Source organism: Mustelus asterias, chromosome 5, assembly GCF_964213995.1.
Source record: "Mustelus asterias chromosome 5, sMusAst1.hap1.1, whole genome shotgun sequence".
Lineage (NCBI taxonomy): Eukaryota > Metazoa > Chordata > Chondrichthyes > Carcharhiniformes > Triakidae > Mustelus > Mustelus asterias.
Window position 1 is genome coordinate 4,117,630 of NC_135805.1, and position 26,418 is coordinate 4,144,047.

General features: G+C 46.6%; 1 protein-coding gene across 3 annotated transcripts in view; it reads left to right on the forward strand.

Annotated features, from left to right (window-relative positions):
* The first annotated feature begins 2,744 nt into the window (after positions 1 to 2,744).
* aars2 (alanyl-tRNA synthetase 2, mitochondrial (putative)) overlaps positions 2,745 to 26,418 on the forward strand; it is a 149,509-nt gene continuing 125,835 nt past the window's right edge. For all 3 annotated transcript variants that reach the window (XR_013497728.1, XR_013497729.1, XM_078212113.1), the window contains exons 1-3: positions 2,745 to 2,986; positions 10,753 to 10,941; positions 17,009 to 17,154. Coding sequence is in view for 1 of the 3 variants with exons in the window: in XM_078212113.1 (XP_078068239.1) it covers positions 2,771 to 2,986; positions 10,753 to 10,941; positions 17,009 to 17,154 (551 nt within the window). In the remaining 2 variants the exon portion in view is untranslated. The remainder of the gene's footprint in view (positions 2,987 to 10,752; positions 10,942 to 17,008; positions 17,155 to 26,418) is intronic.

Consider the following 26,418-nt stretch of genomic DNA (forward strand, 5'->3'; position numbering starts at 1 on the left):
TGAGGGGAGATTTGATGGAGGTGTATAAGATTTTGATGGGTATAGATAGAGTGAATGCAAGCAGGCTTTTTCCGCTGAGGCTAGGGGAGAAAAAAACCAGAGGGCATGGGCTGAGGGTGAAAGGAGAAAAGTTTAAAGGGAATATTAGTGGGGGCTTCTTCACGCAGAGAGTGGTGGGAGTGTGGAATGAGCTGCCGGATAAAGTGGTAAATTAACATTTAAGAAAAACTTGGACGGGTTCATGGATGAGAGGGGTGTGGAGGGATATGGTCCAAGTGCAGGTCAGTGGGACTAGGCAAAAAATGGTTCGGCACAGACAAGAAGGGCCAAAGGGCCTGTTTCTGAGCTGTAATTTTCTATGGTTCTATGGTTCTAAACTATCCAAAACTCATCTTCTTCATGAGACTTTTTGAACTACACTCTAGTTAAGAAAGCTCATCAGCGCCTCTACTTTATCAGAAATTTGGCATGTCCGCTACGACTCTCACCAACTTTTACAGATGCACCATAGAAATCATTCTTTCTGGTTGTATCACAGCTTGGTATGGCTCCTGCTCTGCCCAAGACCGTAAGGAACTACAAAAGGTCATAAATGTAGCCCAATCCATCACACAAACCAGCCTCCCATCCATTGAATCTGTCTGCACTTCCCGCTGCCTCGGCAAAGCAGCCAGCATAATTAAGGACCCCGGACATTCTGTCTTCAACCTTCTTCCATCGGGAAAAAAATAGAAAAATCTGAGGTCACGTACCAACTGACTAAAGAACAGCTTCTACCCTGCTGCCATCAGACTTTTGAGTGGATCTACCTCACACTAAGTTGATCTTTCTCTACACCCTAGCTATGACTAACACTACATTCTGCACTCTCTTCTTTCCTTCTCTATGAACAGTATGCTTTGTCTGCAAGAAACAATACTTTTCACTGCATATTAATACATTCAACAATAATAAATCAAATTTGATTGAGTTTTTTGAAGGGGTAACCAAGAAGGTAGATGAGGGCAGTGCAGTTGATGTTGTCTACATGGACTTTAGCAAGGCCTTTGACAAGGTACCGCATGGTAGGTTATTGCATAAGGTTAAATCTCACGGGATCCAGGGTGAAGTAGCCAAATGGATACAAAATTGGCTTGATAACAGAAGATTGAGGGTAGTTGTAGAGCGTTGTTTTTCAAACTGGAGACCTGTGACCAACGGTGTGCCTCAGGGATCAGTGCTGGGTCCACTGTTATTTGTCATTTATATTAATGATTTGGATGAGAATATAGGGGGCATGGTTAGTAAGTTTGCAGATGACACCAAGATTGGTGGCATGGTGGACAGTGAGGAAGGTTATCTCCAATTGCAGCAGGATCTTGATCAATTGGGCCAGTGGGCTGACGAATGGCAGATGGAGTTTAATTTAGATAAATGTGAGGAGATGCATTTTGGTCGATTGAACCAGGGCAGGTTTGCCTAGTTAATGGTAGGGTGTTGGGGAGAGTTACAGAACAAAGAGATCTAGGGGTACATGTTCATAGCTCCTTGAAAGTGGAGTCACAGGTGGACAGAGTGGTGAAGAAGGCATTCGGCATGCTTGGTTTCATTGGTCAGAATATTGAATACAGGAATAGGAACGTCTTGTTAAAGTTGTAGAAGACATTGGTAAGGCTACACTTGGAATACTGTGTGCAGTTCTGGTCACCCTATTCATAGAATCATAGAATCCTACAGTGCAGAAGGAGGCCATTTGGCCCATCGAGTATGCACCAACTACAATCCCGCCCAGGTCCTATCTCCATAACCCCATTCATTTACCCTAGCTAGTCCCTCTGACACTAAGGGGCAATTTAGCATGGCCAATCAACCTAACCTGCACATCTTTGGACTATTATAGAAAGGATATTATTAAACTAGAAGGATTGCAGAAAAGATTTACTAGGATGCGACCGGGACTTGATGGTTTGAGTTATAAGCAGAGGCTGGATAGACAGGGACTTTTTTCTCTGGAGCGTAGGAGGCTGAGGGGTGATCTTATAGAGGTCTATAAAATAATGAAGGGCATAGATCAGCTAGATAGTCAATATCTTTTCCCAAAGGTAGGGGAGTCTAAAACTAGAGGGCAAAGGTTTAAGGGTCCAGAGGGGCAATTTTTTCACACAGAGGGTGTTGAGTGTCTGGAACAAGCTGCCAGAGGTAGTAGTAGAGGCAGTACAATTTTGTCTTTTAAAAAGCATTTAGATAGTTACATGGGTAAGATGGGTATAGAGTTATATGGGCCAAATGCGGCCAATTGGGACTCGCTTAGAGGTTAAAATAAGGGTGGCATGGACAAGTTGGGCCGAAGGGCCTGTTTCCATGCTGTAAACCTCGATGACTTTAGATCAAATCAATATATCTTACTACAAAAATCACTGAAAGAGCTATCTAATTTTTAATGTTTATTGAAATAATACAATGGGCTGGTTAGGTGAATTGGCCATGCTAAATTCTCCCTCAGTGTACCCGAACAGGCGCGGGAGTGTGGCGACCAGGGGATTTTCACAGTAACTTCACTGCCTCCTTGTGACACTGATAAATAATCTCAATGGTCATTGCTGCTCAGGTTATCCTGTTAATCTGAAGGTGCTCCAGCATTTTCTCTGCAGAAGTTTGCTGCGTGTTATCATCGCTCATCCGCACAAGGAGGGGTGGGGGTAGAGGTGGAGGACCTGGAGGCAGGCAGAGTTTCATTCAGAGGGCACCTCTTGCATGCCCTCCTTGTCGGTGGGCTGTGCCAGGATGAAAGATGGCGGCGGGCAGGCGGATGGAGGCTGCGCGGCTCGCGCTGCGCTCCCTGTGCGGCTGGAGCAGGCGCGCGGACTCGGCGCCAACGGCCAGCGGCGCGAGACAGGCTTTCCTGCGCTTCTTCCGAGAGCGCGAGCGGCACCGGCTGGTCCGCTCCAGCCCGGTCCGGCCCCGGGCCGACCCCAGCCTGCTGCTGGTCAACGCCGGCATGAACCAGGTGTGAGGAGTCACCGACAGTCACAGAAACCCGACAGAGCAGAAGGAGGCCATTTGGCCCATCGAGTCTGTACTGACCACAATCCCAGCCAGGCCCTATCCCCATAACCCCACCTCTTAACCCTACTAATCCCCTGACACTGAGGGGCCGATGGGCCAGTGCACCCAACCCACACATCATGGACTGTGAGAGGAACCAGGAGGGGCTGGGGTCCAGTGCCCTCCCAGGGAGGAGGGGGGTCAGTGCCTGTACTGAGGGGGGCGAGGGGGTTCTAGTGCCTGTCCCGGGGGTGGGGTCCAGTGCCCTCCCAGGGAGGAGGGGGGGGGGGGTGTTCAAAGCCCGTCCCGGGAGTGGGGGGGAGGGGGGGTCAGTGCCCGTCCCGGAGGAGGGGTGTTGTAAGTGCCCGTCCCGGTGGAGAGGGAGGGGGTCAGTGTCCATCCGGGGCAGGGGGTGATCTGGGCGGAGGGCAGGGGAGGGGAAGCGGGTCGGGGTCAGGGCGGCACAGCGTCAGGGACCCGGGTTCGATTCCCAGCTTGGGTGACTGTGCGGAGTCTGCACGTTTTCCCTGTGTCTGCGTGGGTTTCCTCCAGGTTCTCTGCTTTGCTCCCACAGTCTGATAAACGTGCTGGTTAGATGCATTGGCCATGCTAAATTCTCCCTCATTGTACCTGAACAGGCGCCAGAGTGTGGTGACGAGGGGATTTTCATTGCAGTGTTATTGGAAGCCTATTTGTGACATTAGTAAATAAGCTTGAACTTCTGGTAGAGATCACTATTAGGTGCTCGTGAAGTTGATGATTAACACTGCAATGAAGTTACTGTGAAAATCCCCTGGTCACCACACTCTGGTGATGTGTTGGGTAAATTCAGGCCCCAGTGTAATTGTCGGGCAATACAGCAGGATATAGATAGGCTGGAAAATTGGGCGGAGAAATGGCAGATGGAATTTAATCCAGATAAATGTGAAGTGATGCATTTTGGAAGAACTAATGTAGGGGGGAGTTATACAATAAATGGCAGAGCCATCAAGAGCCATCAACAGAGGGACCTAGGTGTGCAAGTCCACAAATCCTTGAAGGTGGCAGCACAGGTGGAGAAGGTGGTGAAGAAGGCATATGGTATGCTTGCCTTTATAGAACGGGGTATAGAGTATAAAATCTGGAGTCTGATGATGCAGCTGTATAGAACGCTGGTTAGGCCACATTTGGAATACTGCATCCAGTTCTGGTCGCCGCACTACCAGAAGGACGTGGAGGCTTCAGAGAGAGTGCAGAGAAGGTTTACCAGGATGTTGCCTGGTATGGAGGGTCTTAGCTATGAGGAGAGATTGGGTAAACTGGGCTTGTTCTCCCTGGAAAGACGGAGAATGAGGGGAGACCTAATAGAGGTGTACAAAATTATCAAGGGTATAGATAGGGTGAACAGTGGGAAGCTTTTTCCCAGGTCGGAGGTGACGATCACGAGGGGTCACGGGCTCAAGGTGAGAAGGGCGAGGTATAACTCAGATATCAGAGGGACGTTTTTTACACAGAGAGTGGTGGGGGCCTGGAATGCGCTGCCAAGTAGGGTGGTGGAGTCAGACACACTGGCATCGTTTAAGACTTACCTGGATAGTCACATGAGCAGTCTGGGAATGGAGGGATACAAATGAATGGTCTAGTTGGACCAATGAGCGGCACAGGCTTGGAGGGCCGAAGGGCCTGTTTCCTGTGCTGTACTGTTCTTTGTTCTAATGTATTCGGTGCTCAATATAGAAACATAGAAAAACTACAGCACAAACAGGTCCTTCGGCCCACAAGTTGTGCCGAACGCATCCCTACCTTCTAGACCTACCTATAACCCTCCATCCGATTAAGCTCCATGTACTCTTAAAAGACCCTATTGAGTTCGCCTCCACCACCACTGACGGTAGCCGATTCCACTCGCCCACCACCCTCTGTGTGAAATACTTGCCCCTAACATCCCCCCTGTACCTACCCCCCAGCACCTTAAACCTGTGTCCTCTCGTAGCAGACATTTCCACCCTGGGAAAAAGCCTCAGAGTCCACCCGATCTATGCCTCTCAACATCTTATACACCTCTATTAGGTCTCCTCTCATCCTTCGTCTCTCCAAGGAGAAAAGACCGAGCTCCCTCAGCCTATCCTCATAAGGCATGCCACTCAATCCAGGCAACATCCTTGTAAATCTCCTCTGCACCCTTTCAATCTTTTCCACATCCTTCCTATAGTGAGGCGACCAGAACTGAGCACAGTACTCCAAGTGGGGTCTGACGAGGGTCTTATATAGCTGCATCATTATCCCCGGACTCCTAAACTCAATCCCTTGATTGATAAAGGCCAGCACACCATATGCCTTCTTAACCACCTCCTCCACCTGCGGGGCCGATTTCAGAGTCCTATGGACCCGGACCCCAAGGTCCTTCTGATCCTCTACAGTACTAAGAGTCTTTCCCTTTATATTGTACTCCTTCATCCCATTTGACCTACCAAAATGGACCACGACGCATTTATCTGGGTTGAAGTCCATCTGCCACTTCTCCGCCCAGTCTTGCATCCTATCTATGTCCCTCTGTAACTTCTGACATCCCTCCAGACTATCCACAACCCCACCAACCTTCGTGTCGTCGGCAAACTTACCAACCCATCCCTCTGCTTCCTCATCCAAGTCATTTATGAAAATGACAAACAGCAAGGGTCCCAGAACAGATCCCTGAGGCACACCACTGGTGACCGACCTCCATTTAGAAAAATACCCATCTATACCCACTCTCTGCCTCCTTTTGGGCAAGCCAGTTCTGGATCCACAGGGCAGCAGCCCCTTGGATCCCATACCCTCTCACTTTTTCCAGAAGCCTTGCATGGGGGACCTTATCGAACGCCTTGCTAAAAACCATATAAACCACATCTACCGCCTTCCCTTCGTCAATGTGTTTAGTCACATTTTCGAAGAACTCCACCAGGCTCGTAAGGCACGATCTGCCCTTGGCAAAGCCATGCTGAGTATTCTTGAGCATACTAAACCTCTCTAAATGCTCATATATCCTGTCCCTCAGGATCTTCTCCATCAGTTTACCAACCACTGAGGTTAGACTCACCGGTCGATAATTACCTGGGCTATCCCTATTCCCCTTCTTGAAAATAGGAACCACATCCGCAATCCTCCGGCACCTCTCCCGTCTCCATCGACGATGCAAAGATCATCGTCAGAGGTTCTGCAATCTCTTCCCTCGCCTGGGGTACATCCCATCCGGACCCGGCAACTTATCTATCTTGATGCCATTCAAAGATTCCAGCACAACCTCTTTGTTAAAGTCCACATACTCAATCCTTTCAGTCCACCGCACACCCGCAGTACATCCACCCACGTCTTTCTCCTCTGTGAAAACCGAGGCAAAATACTCATTGAGCACCTCTGCCATTTCTACTGGTTCCGTACAGACTTTCCCGCCTTCACCTTTTATAGGCCCTATTCCTTCACGTCTCATCCTTTTACTCTTCACATATTTATAGAACGCCTTAGGGTTCTCCTTAATCCTACCTGCCAGGGCCTTCTCCTGACCCCTTCTGGCTCTCCTAATTTCCTTCTTTAGTCCCTTCCTACAAGCCGTATACTCTTCTAAATCCCTATCTTCGCCAAGCTCTCTGAGCCTTTTGTACGCTTTCCTTTTCTTCTCGACTAGGTCCCGCACAGCTTTCGTGCACCACGGTTCCTTTAACCGACCAACACCTCCCTGTCTGCTCGGAACGTTGTCCTGTAGAACTCTAGACAGACATTCCTTGAAAAACTGCCACCTCTCTTCAGTACATTTCCCCGAGAATACCTCCTTCCAATTTACTCCTCTAATTTGCTGTCTAATGTCTTCATATTTCCCCTTACTCCATATAAACACTTTCCTAGCTTGCCTGATCCTCTCTTTTTCCAATGCAAGCCTAAAGGAGATAGAGTTATGATCGCTATCCCCAAGATGCTCTCCCACTGAGAGATCTGACACCTGTCCAGGTTCATTGGTCAGTATCAGATCAAGTACAGCCTCTCTTGTAGGCTTGTCCACATGCTGTGTCAGGAAACCCTCCTGAACACACCTAACGAACTCTTCCCCATCCAACCCCCTTACCCTAGGGATATTCCAATCTATGTTTGGGAAATTAAAGTCTCCCATCACAACAACTCTGCTATTACTGCATCTCTCCAGGATCTGTTTCCCTATCTGCTCCTCCACCTCCCTGTTACTATTGGGCGGCCTATAGAAAACTCCCAGCAAAGTGACCGGCCCTTTCGCGCTCTGAACTTCCACCCACAGAGACTCTGTAGACAATCCCTCCACAGCATACACCTTCTCTACAGCTGTGACACTATTCCTGATGAGCAGTGCCACTCCACCCCCTCTCTTGCCTCCCTCCTTGTCCATAGAACCATAGAAAATTACAGCTCAGAAACAGGCCCTTTGGCCCTTCTTGTCTGTGCCGAACCATTTTTTGCCTAGTCCCACTGACCTGCACTTGGACCATATCCCTCCACACCCCTCTCATCCATGAACCCGTCCAAGTTTTTCTTAAATGTTAAAAGCATTTACCACTTTATCCGGCAGCTCATTCCACACTCCCACCACTCTCTGCGTGAAGAAGCCCCCACTAATATTCCCTTTAAACTTTTCTCCTTTCACCCTTGGCCCATGCCCTCTGGTTTTTTTCTCCCCTAGCCTCAGCGGAAAAAGCCTGCTTGCATTCACTCTATCTATACCCATCAAAATCTTATACACCTCTATCAAATCTCCCCTCAATCTTCTACGCTCCAGGGAATAAAGTCCCAACCTATTCAATCTCTCTCTGTAACTCAGCTTCTCAAGTCCCGGCAACATCCTTGTGAACCTTCTCTGCACTCTTTCAACCTTATTTACATCCTTCCTGTAACTAGGTGACCAAAACTGTACACAATACTCCAAATTCGGCCTCACGAATGCCTTATATAACCTTACCATAACACTCCAACTTTTATACTCGATACTCCGATTTATAAAGGCCAATGTACCAAAGGCACTCTTTACGACCCTATCCACCTGTGACGTCACTTTTAGGGAATTCTGTACCTGTATTCCCAGATCCCTCTGTTCAACTGCACTCTTCAGAGTCCTACCATTTACCCTGTACGTTCTACTTTGGTTTGTCTTTCCAAAGTGCAATATCTCTCACTTGTCTGCGTTAAATTCCATTTGCCATTTTTCAGCCCATTTTTCTAGTTGGTCCAAATCCCTCTGCAAGCTTTGAAAACCTTCCTCACTGTCCACTACACCTCCAATCTTTGTATCATCAGCAAACTTGCTGATCCAATTTACCACATTATCATCCAGATCATTGATATAGATGACAAACAACAATGGACCCAACACCGATCCCAGCGGCACACCACTAGTCACAGGCCTCCACTCAGAGAAGCAATCCTCCACAACCACTCTCTGGCTTCTTCCATTGAGCCAGTGTCTAATCCAATTTACTACCTCCCCATGTATACCTAGCGACTGAACCTTCCTAACTAACCTCCCATGAGGGACCTTGTCAAAGGCCTTGCTGAAATCCAGGTAGACAACATCCACCGCCTTCCCTTCATCCACTTTCCTGGTAACCTCCTCGAAAAACTCTAATAGATTGGTCAAACATGACCTACCACGCACAAAGCCATGTTGACTCTCCCTGATAAGTCCCTGTCTACCCAAATATTTGTAGATCCTATCCCTTATCACACCTTCCAATAACTTGCCCACCACCGATGTCAAACCTACTGGCCTATAATTTCCCGGATTTCTTTTGGAACCTTTTTTAAACAACGGAACAACATGAGCCACCCTCCAATCATCCGGCACCTCCCCTGTGAATACTGACATTTTAAATATGTTTGCCAGGGCCCCTGCAAGTTCAACACTAACTTCGCTCAAGGTCCGTGGGAATACCCTGTCCGGTCCTGGGGATTTATCCGCTCTGATTTGCCTCAAGACAGTGAGCACCTCCTCCCCTTTAATCTGTAAAGGTTCCATGACCTCCCTACCAGTTTGCCCTATTTCCGTAGACTCCATGCCTGTTTCCTCAGTAAATACGGATGCAAAAAAACCATTTAGTATCTCCCCCATCTCTTTTGGTTCCATACACAGTCTACCACTCTGGTCTTCAAGAGGACCAATTTTATCTCTCACTATCCTTTTGCTCCTAGCATACCTATAGAAGCTCTTTGGATTTTCCTTCACTCTGTCTGCCAAAGCAACCTCATGTCTTCTTTTAGCCCTCCTGATTTCCCTCTTAAGTAGCTTCTTGCACTTTTTATACTCCTCGAGCATCTGATCTGTTCCTTGCTGCCTGTACATTTCATACAACTCTCTCTTCCTCTTAATCAGTGTTACAATCTCCCTCGAGAACCAAGGTTCCTTATTCCGATTTACTTTGCCTTTAATCCTGACAGGAACATACAAACTCTGCACTCTCAAAATTTCTCCTTTGAAGGCCTCCCACTTTCCATTTACATCCTTACCAGAGAACAGCCTGTGCCAATCCACACTTCCCAGATCCCTTCTCATTTCATCAAATTTGGCCTTTTTCCAGTTCAGAACTTCAACCCGAGGACCAGATCTATCCTTATCCACGATCAGGTTGAAACTAATGGCATTATGATCACTGGATCCAAAGTGTTCCCTCACACTCACATCCATCACCTGCCCTAACTCATTTCCCAATAGGAGATCCAATATCGCATCCTCTCTAGTTGGCACCTCTATATACTGATGTAGAAAATTCTCCTGAACACATTTTACAAACTCTACCCCGTCTAAACCTTTAACAGTATGCGAGTCCCAATCTATATGTGGAAAATTAAAATCCCCTACTATCACAACTTTGTGTTTCTTGCAGTTGTCAGCTATCTCTCCGCTGATTTGCTCCTTCAATTCTCGCTGACTATTGGGTGGTCTATAATACAACCCCATTAATGTGGTCATACCGTTCTTGTTTCTCAGCTCCACCCATAGGGCCTCTGTAGACAAGCTCCCTAATCTATCCTGCCTGAGTACCGCTGTAACATTTTCCCTGACCAACAATGCCACCCCCCCACCTTTTATCCCTCTGCCTCTATCCCGCCTGAAACATTGGAACCCCGGAACATTGACCTGCCAGTCCTGCCCCTCCTGTAGCCAAGTTTCACTAATGGCTATAATGTCATATTTCCATGTGTCTATCCACGCCTTCAGCTCATCTGCCTTCCCCACAATACTCCTGGCATTGAAATAGACACACCTCAAAAGATTATTTCCACCGCACTCTACCCTTCCATTTGTGATTTTGCTTGAACTAACCTGTCTTTTTACCCCTGCTCCACTATCTGCTCTGGCACTCTGGTTCCCATCCCCCTGCAAATCTAGTTTAAATGCTCCCCAATAACACTAGCAAATCTCCCTGCAAGTATATTGGTCCCCTTGTAGTTCAGGTATAAGCCGTCTCTCTTGTACAGGTCCCACCTCCCTGTCCTTCCTGAAACATTTGAATCCCGGCACCTGGAATATCCAGTCCTGTCCCTGAGACATCCAAGTCTCGGTAATGGCCACCACATCATACTTCCAGGCATCGATCCACGCTCTGAGCTCATCCCCTTTATTCACTATACTCCTGGCATTAAAGTAAACACATCTCAATCCTTTGGTCTGAGCTCTCCCCTTCTCTATTCCCCTTCTCTATTCAATATGAAGCTATCACCAGTGTGTTAAATGTTTTCTCTCTCTGTCTCCAGTTTAAACCCATCATCCTGGGCACAGTGGATCCTCGCTCTGAGATGGCCCAGTACCGGCGGGTTGTCAATAGCCAGAAATGTGTACGTGCTGGCGGCAAACACAATGACCTGGAGGATGTGGGCCGAGACCTCTATCATCATACCTTCTTTGAGATGCTGGGGAACTGGTCTTTTGGAGACTACTTCAAGGTGAGGAAGGAGGACAGAAGGTTGCAGGATGCAGTTGGCAGGTTGTGGGTGTCGCTACCTTGATGAGCGTTTCTTGCCCATCGCTAATTGCCCTTAAGAAAGTGGTGGTGAACCGCTGCAGTACCTGTGGTGTAGGGACATCCACAGTGCTGTTTGGGAAGGAGTTTCGGGATTTTGGGCCAGTGACAGTGAAGAAACGGCGATATATTTCCAAGTCAGGATGTTGAGTGTCTTGGAGGGGAATTTGCAGGTGTTGGTGTTCCCAGGTATCTGCTGCCCTTGTCCTTCTAGATAAGAACAAAGAACAGTACAGCACAGGAAACTGGCCCTCGGCCCTCCAAGCCTGTGCCGCTCCTTGGTCCAACTAGACCAATCGTTTGTATCTCTCCATTCCCAGACTGCTCATGTGAGTATCCAGGTAAGTCTTAAACGATGCCAGTGTGTCTGCCTCCACCACCCTACTTGGCAGCGCATTCCAGGCCCCCACCACCCTCTGTGTAAAAAAATCCCTCTAATATCTGAGTTATACTTTGCCCCTCTCACCTTGAGCCCGTGACCCCTCAAGATTGTCACTTCTGATCTGGGAAAAAGCTTCCCACAGTTCACCCTATCTATCCCCTTCATAATTTTGTACACCTCCATTAGGTCTCCCCTCATTCTCCGTCTTTCCAGGGAGAACAAGCCCAGTTTACCCAATCTCTCCTCATAGCTAAGACCCTCCATACCAGGCAACATCCTGGTAAACCTTCTCTGCACTCTCTCTGAAGCCTCCACGTCCTTCTGGTAGTGCGGCGACCAGAACTGGACGCAGTACTCCAAATGTGGCCTAACTAGCATTCTATACAGCTGCATCAGACTCCAGCTTTTATACTCCATACCCCATCCTATAAAGGCAAGCATACCATATGCCTTCTTCACCACCTTCTCCACCTGTGCTGCCACCTTCAAGGATTTGTGGACTTGCACACCTAGGTCCCTCTGTGTTTCTATACTCTTGATGGCTCTGCCATTTATTGTATAACCCCCCCCCACATTAGTTCTTCCAAAATGCATCACTTCGCATTTATCTGGATTAAATTCCATCTGCCACCTCTCCGCCCTATTTTCCAGCCTATCTATATCCTGCTGTATTGCCCGACAATGCTCATCGCTATCCGCAATGTTTGAAGACGTAGGTTTGGAAGGTGTTGCCAAAAGAATGTGATGATTCCTTTATTTTTATTCCTTCGTGGGACATTGGCATCACTGGCTGGCCAGTATTTATTGCCCATCCCTGGCTGCCCTTGAGAAGGTGGTGGTGAGCTGCCTATTTGAATCACTGCAGTCCATGTGCTGTGGGTTGACCCACAATGCCTTTAGGAAGGGAATTTCAGGATTTTGACCCAGCGACTGTGAAGGAACGGCGATATATTTCCAAGTCAGAATGGTGAGTGACTTGAGGGGAACTTGCAGATGGTAGTGCTCCCATGAATCGACTGCCCTTGTTCTTCTAGATGGAAGTGACAGTGGATTTGGAAAGTGCTGTCTAAGGATCTTTGGTGAATTTCTGCAGTGCATCAGTTCGCACTGTTGCCACTGAGCGTCAGTGGTGGAGGGAGTGCGTGTTCGTAGATGTGGTGCTAATCAAGCGGGCCGCTTTGTCCTGGATGGTGTCAAGCTTCTGGAGTGTTGTTGGAGCTGCACTCATCCAGGCAAGTGGGGAATATTCCATCACACTCCTGACTTGTATCTTGTTGATGGTGGATAGGCTTTGTGGAATCAGGAGGTGAGTTACTCGCCACAGTATTCCCAGCCTCTGACCTGCTCTTGTAGCCACTGTGTTTATGTGGTGAGTCCAGCTGAGTTTCTGGTCAATGGTAACCCCAAGGATGTTGACAGTGGGGGAATTCAGTGATGGTTACACCATTGACTGACAAGGGGCGGTGGTTAGAGTATCTCTTATTGGTGATGGTCATTGCCTGGCATTTGTGTGGCACGAATGTTTCTTGCCACTTGTCAGCCCAAGCCTGGATATTGTCCAGATCTTGTTGCATTTGAACATGGACTGCTTCAGTATCTGAGGAGTCGCGAATAATGCTGAATGTTGTGCAATCATCGGCAAACATCCCCACTTCTGACCTTATGACAGACGGAAGGTCATTGATGAAGCAGCTGTAGATTGTTGGGCCTAGGACACTACCCTGAGGGACTCTTGCAGAGGTGTCCGGGAGCTGAGATGACTGAACCCCCCAAACCATCATAGAATCATAGAAACCCTACAGTGCAGAAGGAGGCCATTCGGCCCATCGAGTCTGCACCGACCACAATCCCACCCAGGCCCTACCCCCACATATTTACCCGCTAATCCCTCTAATCTACGCATTTTAGGATTCTAAGGGGCAATTTTTAATCTGGCCAATCAACCTAACCCGCACATCTTTGGACCATCTCCCAATGTGCCAGGCATGACTTCAACCAGCAGAGTTTGCCCCCTGATACCCATTGATTCTAGTTTTGCGAGGGCTCCTTGATGCCACACTCAGTTGAATGTGGCCTTAATTTGATTTGATTTGATTTATTATTGTCACATATATTAACATACAGTGAAAAGTATTGTTTCTTGCGCACTATACAGACAAAGCATACTGTTCATAGAGAAGGAAAGGAGAGAGTGCAGAATGTAGTATTACAGTCCTGGCTCGGGTGTAGAGAAAGATCAACTTAATGCAAGGCAAGCCCATTCAAAAGTCTGACAGCAGCAGGGTAGAAGCTGTTCTTGAGTCAGTTGGTACGTCAGACTTTTGTATCTTTCTCCCGACGGAAGAAGGTGAAAGAGAGAATGTCCAGGGTGCATGGGGTCCTTAATTTTGCTGGCTGCTTTGCCGAGGCAGCGGGAAGTGTAGACAGAGTCAGTGGATGGGAGGCTGGTTTGAATGATGGATTGGGCTACATTCACGACCTTTTGTAGTTCCTTGCAGTCTTGGGCAGAGCAGGAGCCATACCAAGCTGTGATACAACCAGAAAAAATGCTTTCTATGGTGCATCTGTTAGTGAGAGTCGTAGCTGACATGCCAAATTTCCTTAGTCTTCTGAGAAAGTAGAGGCGTTGGTGGGGCTTTCTTACTTATAGTGTTGGCATGGGGAGACCAGGATAGGTTGTTGGTGATCTGGACACCTAAAAACTTGAAGCTCTCGACCCTTTCTATTCCGTCCCTGTTGATGTAGATAGTGACATGTTCTCCTTTACGCTTCCTGAGGTCCATGACAATCTCCTTCGTTTTGTTGACATTGAGGGAGAGGTTATTGTTGCTTCACCAGTTCACCAGATTCTCTATCTCATTCCTGTACTCTGTCTCGTCATTGTTTGAGATCCGACCCAATATGGTGGTGTCATCAGCAAACTTGAAAATCGAATTGGAGGGGAATTTGGCCACGGGGTGTTGTCACTCTCACCTCACCTCTGGAATTCAGCTCTTTTGTCCATGTTTGAACCAAGGCTGTAATGAGGTCAGGAGCTGAGTGACCCAGGCAAAACCCAAAGTGGGCGTCACTGAGTGGGTAATTGTTGAACAGGTGCTGTTGATGATGCTTTCCATCATTTTACCGATGATCGCGAGCAAATGGGGCCATAATTTGCCGGGGTGGATTTCTCCTGCTTTTTGTGTACCTGGACAATTTTCCATATTATCAGGTAGATGCCAGTGTTGTAACTATACTGGAAATCTTGGCTAGGGGAGCGAAAAGTTCTGGAACACATGTCTTCAGTACTATTAATGGAATGTTATCAGGGCCCAAAGCCTTTGCAGTGTCCATTGTCTTTAGCCCTTTTTGATATTGCGTAAGTGAATCAAACTGACTGGAGACTGGCATCTATGATGCTGGGAACCAGTAGAGGAGGCCAAGATAGGCAGTTAATAGGTTTCCAGCTGTATCAGGGCAGGAGGTGGAGTGGTGTCTAACCAGGTCGGGGGAGTCAGGTATGGGGTTAGGTGGGTGCCGGGTCGGGTGCAGGGGTGGGTAGGTGCTGGTTCAGGTGCAGGGGTGGGTGGGTGCTGGGTCGGGTGCAGGGGTGGGTGCCGGGTCGGGTGCAGGGGTGGGTGGGTGTCGGGTCGGGTGCAGGGGTGGGTGGGTGCCGGGTCAGGTGCAGGGGTGGGTGGGTGCCAGGTCGGGTGCAGGGGTGGGTGGGTGCCGGGTCGGGTGCAGGGGTGGGTGGGTGTCGGGTCGGGTGCAGGGGTGGGTGGGTGCCGGGTCAGGTGCAGGGGTGGGTGGGTGCTGGGTCGGGTGCAGGGGTGGGTGGGTGTCGGGTCGGGTGCAGGGGTGGGTGGGTGCTGGGTCGGGTGCAGGGGTGGGTGGGTGTCGGGTCAGGTATGGAGGTGGGTGGGGGTTGGGTTGGGTGCGTGCCCACTTGGTGCAGGGGTGGGTCATAACATTGTGGTTGAGAACAATTCTGCTGCTGTTCCATAGTGCCTCATGGATGCCCAGTCTGGAGTTTGGTGGTGATGGGAGAGTAGGAGATATTGAGTCATAGAGGTTTACAGCATGGAAACAGGCCCTTCGGCCCAACTTGTCCATGCCGCCCTTTTTTAAAAAACCCCTAAACTAATCCCAATTGCCCGCATTTGGCCCATATCCCTCTATACCCATCGTACCTATGTAACTACCTAAATGCTTTTTAAAAGATAAAATTGTACCCGCTTCTACGACTACCTCTGGCAGCTTGTTCCAGACACTCACCTCCCTCTGTGTGAAAAAATTGCCCCTCTGGACACTTTTGTATCTCTCACCTTAAACCTATGCCCTCTAGTTTTAGACTCCCTGACCTTTGGGAAAAGATATTGGCGATCTACCTTGTCTATGCCCCTCATCATTTTATAGACCTCTATAAGATCACCCCTCAGCCTCCTACGCTCCAGAGAAAAAAGTCCCAGTCTATTCAGCCTCTCCTTATAACTCAATCCATCAAGTCCCAGTAGCATCCTAGTGAATCTTTTCTGCACTCTTTCTAGTTTAATAATATCCTTTCTATAATAGGGTGACCAGAATTGCACACAGTATTCCAAGTGTGGCCTTACCAATGTCTTGTACAACTTCAACAAGACGTCCCAACTCCTGAATTCAATGTTCTGACCAATGAAACCAAGCATGCCGAATGCCTTCTTCACCACTCTGTCCACCCGTGACTCCACTTTCAAGGAGCTATGAACATGTACCCCTAGATCTCTTTGTTCTGTAACTCTCCCCAACGCCCTACCATTAACTGAGTAAGTCCTGCCCTGGTTCAATCTACCAAAATGCATTACCTTGCATTTGTCTAAATTAAACTCCATCTGTCATTCGTCAGCCCACTGGCAATTGGAGATAACCTTCCTCACTGTCCACCATGCCACCAATCTTGGTGTCACCTGCAAACTTACTAACCATGCCCCCTATATTCTCATCCAAATCATTAATATAAATGACAAATAACAGTGGGCCCAGCACTGATCCCTGAGGCACACCGCTGGTCACAGGCCTCCAGTTTGAAAAACAACCCTTGACAGAAGCCAATTTTGTATCCATTTAAATACCTCACCCTGGATCCCGTGAGATTTAACTTTATGCAACAACCTACCATGCGGTACCTTGTCAATATGCTGGATCATGAGGTTACAAATTGTAGTTGAATACACATCTGCTGATGGCCCACAGCACCTCAAGGATGTTTAGTTTTGAGTTTGGATTTATTCAAACTCTGTCCCATTTAGTGTGCTGGTATTGCCACATAACACAAAGGAGTGTATCCACAAGGTCTGTGCCGTGGTCGCAGTGGCCTATGCAAGTGCGTCAGGTAGATTGTTGAAGACAAGGTTTTCCTCTCTTGTGGTTTCCCACTTTACCTGCTGCAGGTCCGGTTTGGTAGATCTGTCCTTCAAGACTCAGCCAGATGCAGAGAAAAAAGGGAGAGGGTAATGGGACGGGGTTAATAGTGAGCAGAGTTTAATTTCAAGCTCTGGGGAGGGGCTGCATGATTTAACCTCTGGATTAGATCAGTGGGCATGTTGGCTGCAGAATGCTAAGAGAATAATTGTTTGCCGTGTGTGTGTGGCAGGAGGAAGCTTGCAGAATGGCCTGGGAATTGCTGACTGAGGTCTATGGGATCCCGCAGGACCGACTCTACGTGACCTTCTTTGGGGGAGACTCACTTTCGGGACTGACATCTGACGAGGAAACGAAAGAGACCTGGCTGAGCATTGGGTGAGAAAGCAAGAGGTGTCTGTTCACAGTGCTACTGGGTTTATTCTAAGAGACTCTCATTGCTGTCCACCTGGAACCTTCGGGAACTTTCAACCATGTTTCCATTAATATCCATGCTTGACTATTTCAATGCTTTCTTGGCCAGCCTCGCATTTTAAACCCTCCATGAATGCTCATTCAAAACATGCCCATATTCTCAACTGTTCACCCATCACCCGTCAACTTGCTGACCTACATTTCTTCTTATTCTCGATTTAAAAATCTCATCCTTTGTTTCAAATCCTTCAATGCCTTCACTACTGTCAACTGTGATTCAGCAGGTTATGGACTCAAGTCCCACTCCATAGATCTGAGGACAAGTTTAGCTTGACACTCTAATGTAGTACCTGAGGAAGTGCTGCACTGTTGGAGGTGCCACTTTTCAGATGAGAGGGTAAACATAGACACTGTCAGCCTGTTGTGGTTGGTTTTGACAGGGTCTGAAAGAAGAGTCACACTCGGTACCCTGGCCAATATTTATCCCTCAATCAACATTACAAAAAACAGCTCACAGCTCAACCCTTGCACCTAATTGGCTTTATTTAAGTTCAGTAATTCACTATCAAAGTCAATTTGAAATTCTACCATGTTATGATCACACTTTCCCAGTGGATCCTTGCTATCAAATCATTAGTTAACCCTGTTTCATTGTCCTAGGAAACTGTCTCAAATGAATTCCATGAACTTGTCTCCAGTTTTGATTTGTCTAGTCCATATGAAGATTATTTGAAGTCCCCATGATTATTGCACTGCCTTTGTTCGAAGCTCCTCTTATTTCTTGATTAATACACTGTTCAACAGTATAGCTACTCAGCTTCGTAAACTGCCCTCACCAGTGTTTCCTCTGCAGCCAATATCCTTCCTCATTATTGTCTGTATGTCCGGACGCTCTCTCTCTCTCTCTCTCTGTGTCTCTCTCACTCTCTCTCTCTCTCTCTATGTTTCTCTCTCTCTCTTGCCCCTGCCACCTCATTTCTAATTGTCTGTCTTTTTGAAGCATCAATTGGGAATTTTAGTTCCCAATCTTGGTTACTGTGCAATGCCTCTTTAATGGTTATTTGATTAAATCCATTTATCTCTATTTGTAGTTAATTTGCATATTTTGTTCTGATTGCTTTGCATTCGGATGTGCCTTTAATTTTTGAGCATTTTTCACTGGTTGCACCTTATTCATTCATGTATTATTATTGTTAAATATTTTGTCTCTTCTTGTCACTCTTAACCTAAATCGCTATTTTTCTCTCTCTTTCTTTTGAATTCAAATAAAGGAGCAGAACTCCGAAAGTTAATGGCATTTGCTACCAAATAAACCTGTTGGACTTTAACCTGGTGTTGTTAAAACTCTTACTGTGTTTACCCTAGTTCAACGCCGGCATCTCCACATCATTTCTCTGACTAGTCTATGCTGTTCTAAGTGACACTTTATCCGATCTCTCAGGATTCTAACAATTTGCCCACTACCAAAGTAAAAGTGACGGGCCTTTGGCTTTGATCTTTGGGTCCTCGCTGTCCACGGGGATGGTGCCAGAGGACTGGAGAATGGCGAATGTTGTTCCTCTGTTTAAGAAAGGGAATAGAAATGACCCTGGTAATTATAGACCGGTTAGTCTTACTTCGGTGGTTGGTAAATTGATGGAAAAGGTCCTTAGAGATGGAATTTACGACCATTTAGAAAGATGCGGATTAATCCGGGATAGTCAGCACGGATTCGTGAAGGGCAAGTCGTGCCTCATAAATTTGATAGAATTTTTTGAGGAGGTAACTAAGTGTGTTGATGAAGGTAGGGCAGTTGATGTCATATACATGGATTTTAGTAGAGCGTTTGATAAGGTCCCCCATGGTCGGCTTATGATGAAAGTGAGGAGGTGTGGGATAGAGGGAAAGTTGGCCGATTGGATAGGTAACTGGCTGTCTGATCGAAGACAGAGGGTGGTGGTCGATGGAAAATTTTCGGATTGGAGGCAGGTTGCTAGCGGAGTGCCGCAGGGATCAGTGCTTGGTCCTCTGCTCTTTGTGATTTTTATTAATGACTTAGAGGAGGGGGCTGGAGGGTGGATCAGTAAATTTGCTGATGACACCAAGATTGGTGGAGTAGTGGATGAGGTGGAGGGCTGTTGTAGTCTGCAAAGAGACATAGATAGGATGCAAAGCTGGCCTGAAAAATGGCAAATGGAGTTTAACCCTGATAAATGTGAGGTGATTCATTTTGGTAGGACTAATTTAAATGTGGATTACAGGGTCAAAGGTAGGGTTCTGAAGACTGTGGAGGAACAGAGAGATCTTGGGGTTCATATCCACAGATGTCTAAAGGTTGCCACTCAAGTGGATAGAGCTGTGAAGAAGACCTATAGTGTGTTAGCTTTTATTAACAGGGGGTTGGAGTTTAAGAGCCGTGGGGTTATGCTGCAACTGTACAGGACCTTGGTGAGACCACATTGGGAGTATTGTGTGCAGTTCTGGTCACCTCACTATAGGAAGGATGTGGAAGCGCTGGAAAGAGTGCAGAGGAGATTTACCAGGATGCTGCCTGGTTTGGAGGGTAGGTCTTATGAGGAAAGGTTGAGGGAGTTAGGGCTGTTCTCTCTGGAGCGGAGGAGGCTGAGGGGAGACTTAATAGAGGTTTATAAAATGATGAAGGGGATAGGTAGAGTGAACGTTCAAAGACTATTTCCTCGGGTGGATGGAGCTATTACGAGGGGGCATAACTATAGGGTTCATGGTGGGAGATACAGGAAGGATATCAGAGGTGGGTTCTTTACGCAGAGAGTGGTTGGGGTGTGGAATGGACTGCCTGCAGTGATAGTGGAGTCAGACACTTTAGGAACATTTAAGCGGTTATTGGATAGGCACATGGAGCACACCAGGATGATAGGGAGTGGGATAGCTTGATCATGGTTTCAGATAAAGCTCGGCACAACATTGTGGGCCGAAGGGCCTGTTCTGTGCTGTACTGTTCTATGTTCTATAATTAGTGAACCAGATGGGTTTTTCAGACAATTGACAATGGTTTTATTGTCATCAGTAGATTCTTAATTCCATATTTTTAAAATTGAATTCAAATTCCACCATCTTCCGTGGTGGGATTCGACCCCGGGTCCCTGGAACATTAGCTGAGTTTCTGGATTAATAGTCTAGCAGTAATACCACTAGGCCATCATCTCTCCATAAAGGTTTTTAAAGGTTGTAAGGTTTCCGGCCTGAACTACTTTCCCAGGTAATGCATTCCAGATTCTCATCACTGTCTGACTAAACCGATTCTTCCTCAAATACCCTCTGAATCTCTGCCCCTTACCAGAAAATTATGCCCCTTGTGATTGATCCCCTCAACCAAGGAGTACTCACCCTCATAATACTCCTCATAATCTTATACACCTCAATCACAACCCCCCTTAGTCTTCTCTGCTCTAAAGAAAACAATTCAAGCCTAAGTAGCCTCTCTTTATAGCTCAAATGCACCATCCCCCACCATCCCCTTCACCAGGCAACATACTGGTGAATCTCCTCTGTACCCCCTCTCGTCCTACCACATCCTTCCTACAGTGAGGTGACCAGAACTGCACCGTATTCCAGCTGTGGCCTAACCAGCGCTTTGTACAGCTCCAACATTACCTCCTTCCTCTTATATTCTATACCATAACTGATGAAAGCAAGTGTCCCAAATGCCTTCTTCACTGTCCTATTCACATGCTCTGCCAACTTTAAGGATCTGTGAATAAGTAACCCAAGATTCCTCTGTTCCTCTGAGCTTCCTAGTGTGGCTCTTTCAGAGTACAAGCTCCCCAATTAAGTGAGTGAAGGCTCGCCAAATAGGGAAGGAGCAGCAGGATGGTTTAAAAACCAGCTGACTGACTCAGGCTGGCAGTCAAAAGATTCTGGGGCTTGAAGCAGTACTTCATTCACATTGTAAATAATGGGTGTTGGTGAAGGAAGATTGGTCTTGGCAAGATTATTGCATGATGTGGAGATGCCGGCGTTGGACTGGGGTAAACACAGTAAGAAGTTTAACAACACCAGGTTAAAGTCCAACAGGTTTATTTGGTAGCAAAAGCCACACAAGCTTTCGGAGCTCCAAGCCCCTTCTTCAGGTGAGTGGGAATTCTGTTCACAAACAGGGCATATAAAGATACAGACTCAATTTACATGAATAATGGTTGGAATGCGAATACTTACAACTAATCAAGTCTTTAAGAAACAAAACAACATGAGTGGAGAGAGCATCAAGACAGGCTAAAAAGATGTGTATTGTCTCCAGACAAGATTATTGCAGTTAGGTTTCCATGTTCATGGAGTCTCCTCACACTGCACAATGGATTTTTTTTTCTGCCCTTCAGCCTCCATACCTGTAATGGAGCTTCTTAAGCAACCTACATCGGTGTGTACGAGGTCACTGTGTTAGGTGCATGCCTCTCATGTCAGACTGCAGTTTCTTTACCTTTTCATTGTTGGGGATTTTGGGGTTCTTCACCTACTGCCGCCATGTTGTATGGTTGTCTCATGAAGAGGCTAGCGGCTTGTATGATTATATGCATGAATAACGATAGTGGGGTCCTTCCATTCCCATTCCAGGGGTTCTTCTCTAGAATCAAGGAGGTGTCTTTATCCCAGGCAGGCAGCACAATTGTCAGAGATTCCGGTTGCAGTTATAGAGAACAATATCTGTTCCCAGACTATACTGCCTTAGCCATTACCACTTTATTTTTCACTCATCCATCTATTTGGATGGCTCCCTATTACATGGTGCTGTGATTAATTTGCTCATTCCTCCTGCAGACTTGCCCTGATCCACAGGCAGCAGGAACCTCATTCTTATTGGATAAGGACAAAGACTCGGGCCTCTCCGGCATTGCACCTGGGATCTCCCTCCTGTCTGGGCCCACTAACCAGATCTGTACTGTTTCCTAGCCTCGGAGATCCTGACAGAGTGGATGCTGAAAGGCTATTTCTCGTGGGAGAGACTGGAACTAGGGGGATACATTTTAAAAATAAGGAATCTCCTATTTCAGATGAAGATGAGAAATGTTTTCTTAGAGTCATGAACCGTTGGAACTCGTTTGTGGAGGCAGAGTCATGGAATACTTTAAAGGCAGAAGTAGATATATTTTTTGACTATCATGGGAGTCAGAGTCATTGGGGGTAGGCGGAATGTGGAGTTGAGGCCTCAATCAGATCAGCCATGCTGGCTTGCTCTTTTAATATTTATGTCCATAAAGGATGTGACAGCCTCCTGGATCAAAGTATCCAGCTAGCTCTCTTCCTACCTGATGCCTTGCAATGTCTGAACCTCAGCCTCTAGCCGAACAACTCTTGAGCTGTGATGAACTTATTTTTCTCAAACGGCATGTAATGGAACCTACGAGGGAGCAAGCTGTCCTAGATCTGGTCCTGTGTAATGAGTCATAGAGATTTACAGCATGGAAACAGGCCCTTCGGCCCAACTTGTTCATGCCGCCCTTTTTTTTAAAAACCCCTAAGCTAATCCAATTGCCCGCATTTGACCCATATTCCTCTATACCCATCGTACCCATGTAACTGTCTAAATGCTTTTCAAAAGATAAAATTGTACCCGCCTCCACTACTACCTCTGGCAGCTTGTTCCAGACACTCACCACCCTCTGTGTGAAAAAATTGCCCCTCTGGACACTTTTGTATCTCTTCCCTCTCATCTTAAACCTATGCCCTCTAGTTTTAGACTCCCCTACCTTTGGGAAAAGATATTGACTATCTACCTTGTCTATGCCCCTCATTATTTTATAGACCTCTATAAGGTCACCCCCTCAGCCTCCTACGCTCCAGAGAAAAAAGTCCCAATCTATTCAACCTCTCCTTATAACTCAATCCATCAAGTCCTGGTAGCATCCTAGTAAATGTTTTCTGCACTCTTTCTAGTTAAATAATATCCTTTCTATAATACGCTGACCAGAATTGCACACAGTATTCCGAGTGTGGCCTTACCAATGTCTTGTACAACTTTAACAAGATGTCCCAACTCCTGTATTCAATGTTCTGACCGATGAAACCAAGCAGATTGAGACGGGAATAATTAATAATCTCACAGTTAGGGATCCTCTCGGAAGGAGCGATCACAGTATGGTTGAATGGAGACGGAGGGTGAGAAGGTAAAATCCAATACCAGTGTCCTGTGCTGAAACAAAGGAGATGACAAAGGGATGAGGGAGGAGTTGGCTAAGGTAGACTGGGAGCAAAGACTTTATGGTGGGACAATTGAGGAACAGTGGAGGACTTTCAAAGCGATCTTTCACAGTGCTCAGCAAAAGTATATACCAGTGATAAGGAAGGACTGTAGAAAAGGAGATAATCAGCCATGGATATCTAAGGAAACAAAGGAGGGATCAAATTGAAAGAAAATGCATACAAAGTGGCAAAGATTAGTGGGAAACTGGAGGATTATGAGAGTAAACTAGCTCAAAATATTTTTAAAAAGCAAATGTTCCTACAAATATATAAAATAAAAAAGAGTAGCTAAAGTAAACATTGGTCCTTCAGAGGATGAGAAGGAGGATTTAATAATGGGAAATGAGGAAATGGCCGAGGCATTGAACAGGTATTTTGTGTCGGTCTTCACAGTGGAAGACACAAATAACATGCCAAAAATTGATGACAGGAAGGCTATGGCAGGTGAGGACCTAGAAACTATCATTATCATGAAAGAGGTAGTGTTGGGCAAGTTAATGGGGCCAAAGGTAGACAAGTCTCCTGGCCCTGATGGAATGCACCCCAGGGTACTAAAAAAGATGGCGGGGGAAACAGCAAATGTGCTCATGGTAATTTACCAAAACTGTCTGGACTCTGGAGCGGTTCCGGCAGATTGGCAAACAAATATGACGCCACTGTTTAAAAAAGGAGGTAGATGAAAGGCGGGTAACTATAGGCCAGTTTGCTTAACTTCTGTTGCAGGGAAAATGCTTTAATCTATCATCAAGGAAGAAATAGTGAGACATCTGGATAGAAATTGTCCCATTGGGAAGATGCAGCATGGGTTCATGGAAGGCAGATCTTGTTTAACTAATTTACTGGAATTCTTTGAGGACATTACGTGCACGGTGGACAATGGGGAACCGGTGGATGTGGTGTATCTGGATTTCCAGAAGGCATTCAACTAGATGCCACACAAAAGGCTGTTGCATAAGATAAAGATGCATGGCGTTACGGGTAATGTTTAGCATGGATAGAGGATTGGTTAACTAACGGAAAGCAAAGAGTGGGGGTAAATGGGTGCTTTTCTGGTTGGCGATCAGTGTGCCTCAGGGATCAGTGTAGGGATTGCAATTGTTTACAATTTACATAGATGATTTGGAGTTCGGGACCAAGTATAATGTGCAAAGTTTGCAGATGACACTAAAATGAGTGGTAGAGCAAAGTGTACAAAGGACAGAGGGATATGATAATTTAAGTGAGTGGGCGAGGGTCTGGCAGATGGAGCACAATGTTGGTAAATGTGAGGTCATCCATTTTGGTAGGAATAACAGCAAAATGGACTATTATTTAAATGGTAAAAAATTGCAGCATGCTGCTGTGCAGAGGGACCTGGGTGTCCTTGTGCATGAATCACAAAAAGTTGGTTTGCAGGTGAGCAGGTAATTAAGAAGGCAAATGGAATTTTGTCCTTCATTGCTCGAGGGATGGAGTTTAAAAACAGCGAGGTTATGTTGCAGCTGTATAAGGTGCTGGTGAGGCCACACCTGGAGTACTGTGAACAGTTTTGAGAAAGGATATACTGGCACTGGAGGGGGTACAGAGGAGATTCACTAGGTTGATTCCGGAGTTGGGAGGGTTGGCTTATGAGGGGAGACTGAGTAGACTGGGGCTATACTCATTGGAATTTAGAAGAATGAAGGGAAATCTTGTAGAAACATATAAGATTATGAAGGGAATAGATAAGATAGAAGCAGGGAGGTTGTTTCCACTGGCGGGTGAAACTAGAACTAGGGGACATAGCCTCAAAATAAGGGGAAGCAGATTTAGGACTGAGTCGAGGAGGAACTTTTTCACACAAAGGTTTGTGAATCTGTGGAATTCCCTGCCCAGTGAAGCAGTTGAGGCTACCTCATTGAATGTTTTTAAGGCAAGGATAGATAAAGTTTTGAACAGCAAAGGAATTAAGGGTTATGGTGAGTGGGCGGGTAAGTGGAGCTGAGTCCAGGAAAAAATCAGCCATGATCTTATTGAATGGCAGAGCAGGGTGGCGAGGTCAAATGGCCTACGCCTGCTCCTAGTTCTTATGTTGTTATCTACGATTGCTGTTCACAAACTCCCATGTGCTGCAGATGGCACACATCACCTACACTGACACCTAGATTGGACCTTGTTTAAGTTATTTAATTAGTCTTTTTGATTTGATTTATTATTGTCACATGTATTAACGTACCGTTCGTAGAGAAGGAAACGAGAGAGTGCAGAATGTAGTGTTACAGTCATAGCTAGGGTGTAGAGATAGATCAACTTAATGCAAGGTAAGTCCATTCAAAAGTCTGACAGCAGCAGGGAAGAAGCTGTTCTTGAGTCGGTTGATATGTGACCTCAGACTTTTGTATCTTTTTCCCGACGGAAGAAGGTGGAAGAGAGAATGTCCAGGGTGCATGAGGTCCTTAATTATGCTGGCTGCTTTGCTGAGGCAGCGGGAAGTGCAGACAGAGTCAATGGGTGGGAGGCTGGTTTGCGTGATGGATTGGGCTACATTCACGACCTTTTGTAGTTTCTTGCAGTCTTGGGCAGAGCAGGAGCTGTGATACAACCAGAAAGAATGCTTTCTACGGTGCATCTGTAAAAGTTGGTGTTGTGGGAAAATCACCACTCGGAGTCAGATCTAAAGATTCAACACGCAGTTTTTCGGACAAAGCTTTGGGAGAAGCGCTGGGCTCTCCGCAGTGCACGCAGTCACCTTCTCAACTTTAAAATGGCAGTTGAGCACCTTTTATACATGTTCAAATAATGGACAAGTACGGACATTAGCCGTTAGCACATCGTTATGCATAGAGTAGATACATTTATGCATTTATGCCCCCAATCAACGACTGATCTCGTGACAAAAACTCATTGTTTTGGTTCTGCTTTATCTCAAGCTAAGGTGCCTCAAGGTCTGATATATTTCCTGCAGTAATTTAGACACTAACAGGATTTAACTCGTTGTGCAGTGTCTGTGCCCAAGTCAGCACATCTTAATGTCTTTTCCCAGAGTTCATTTTGTGCCAGGTAACCATCTTGTAT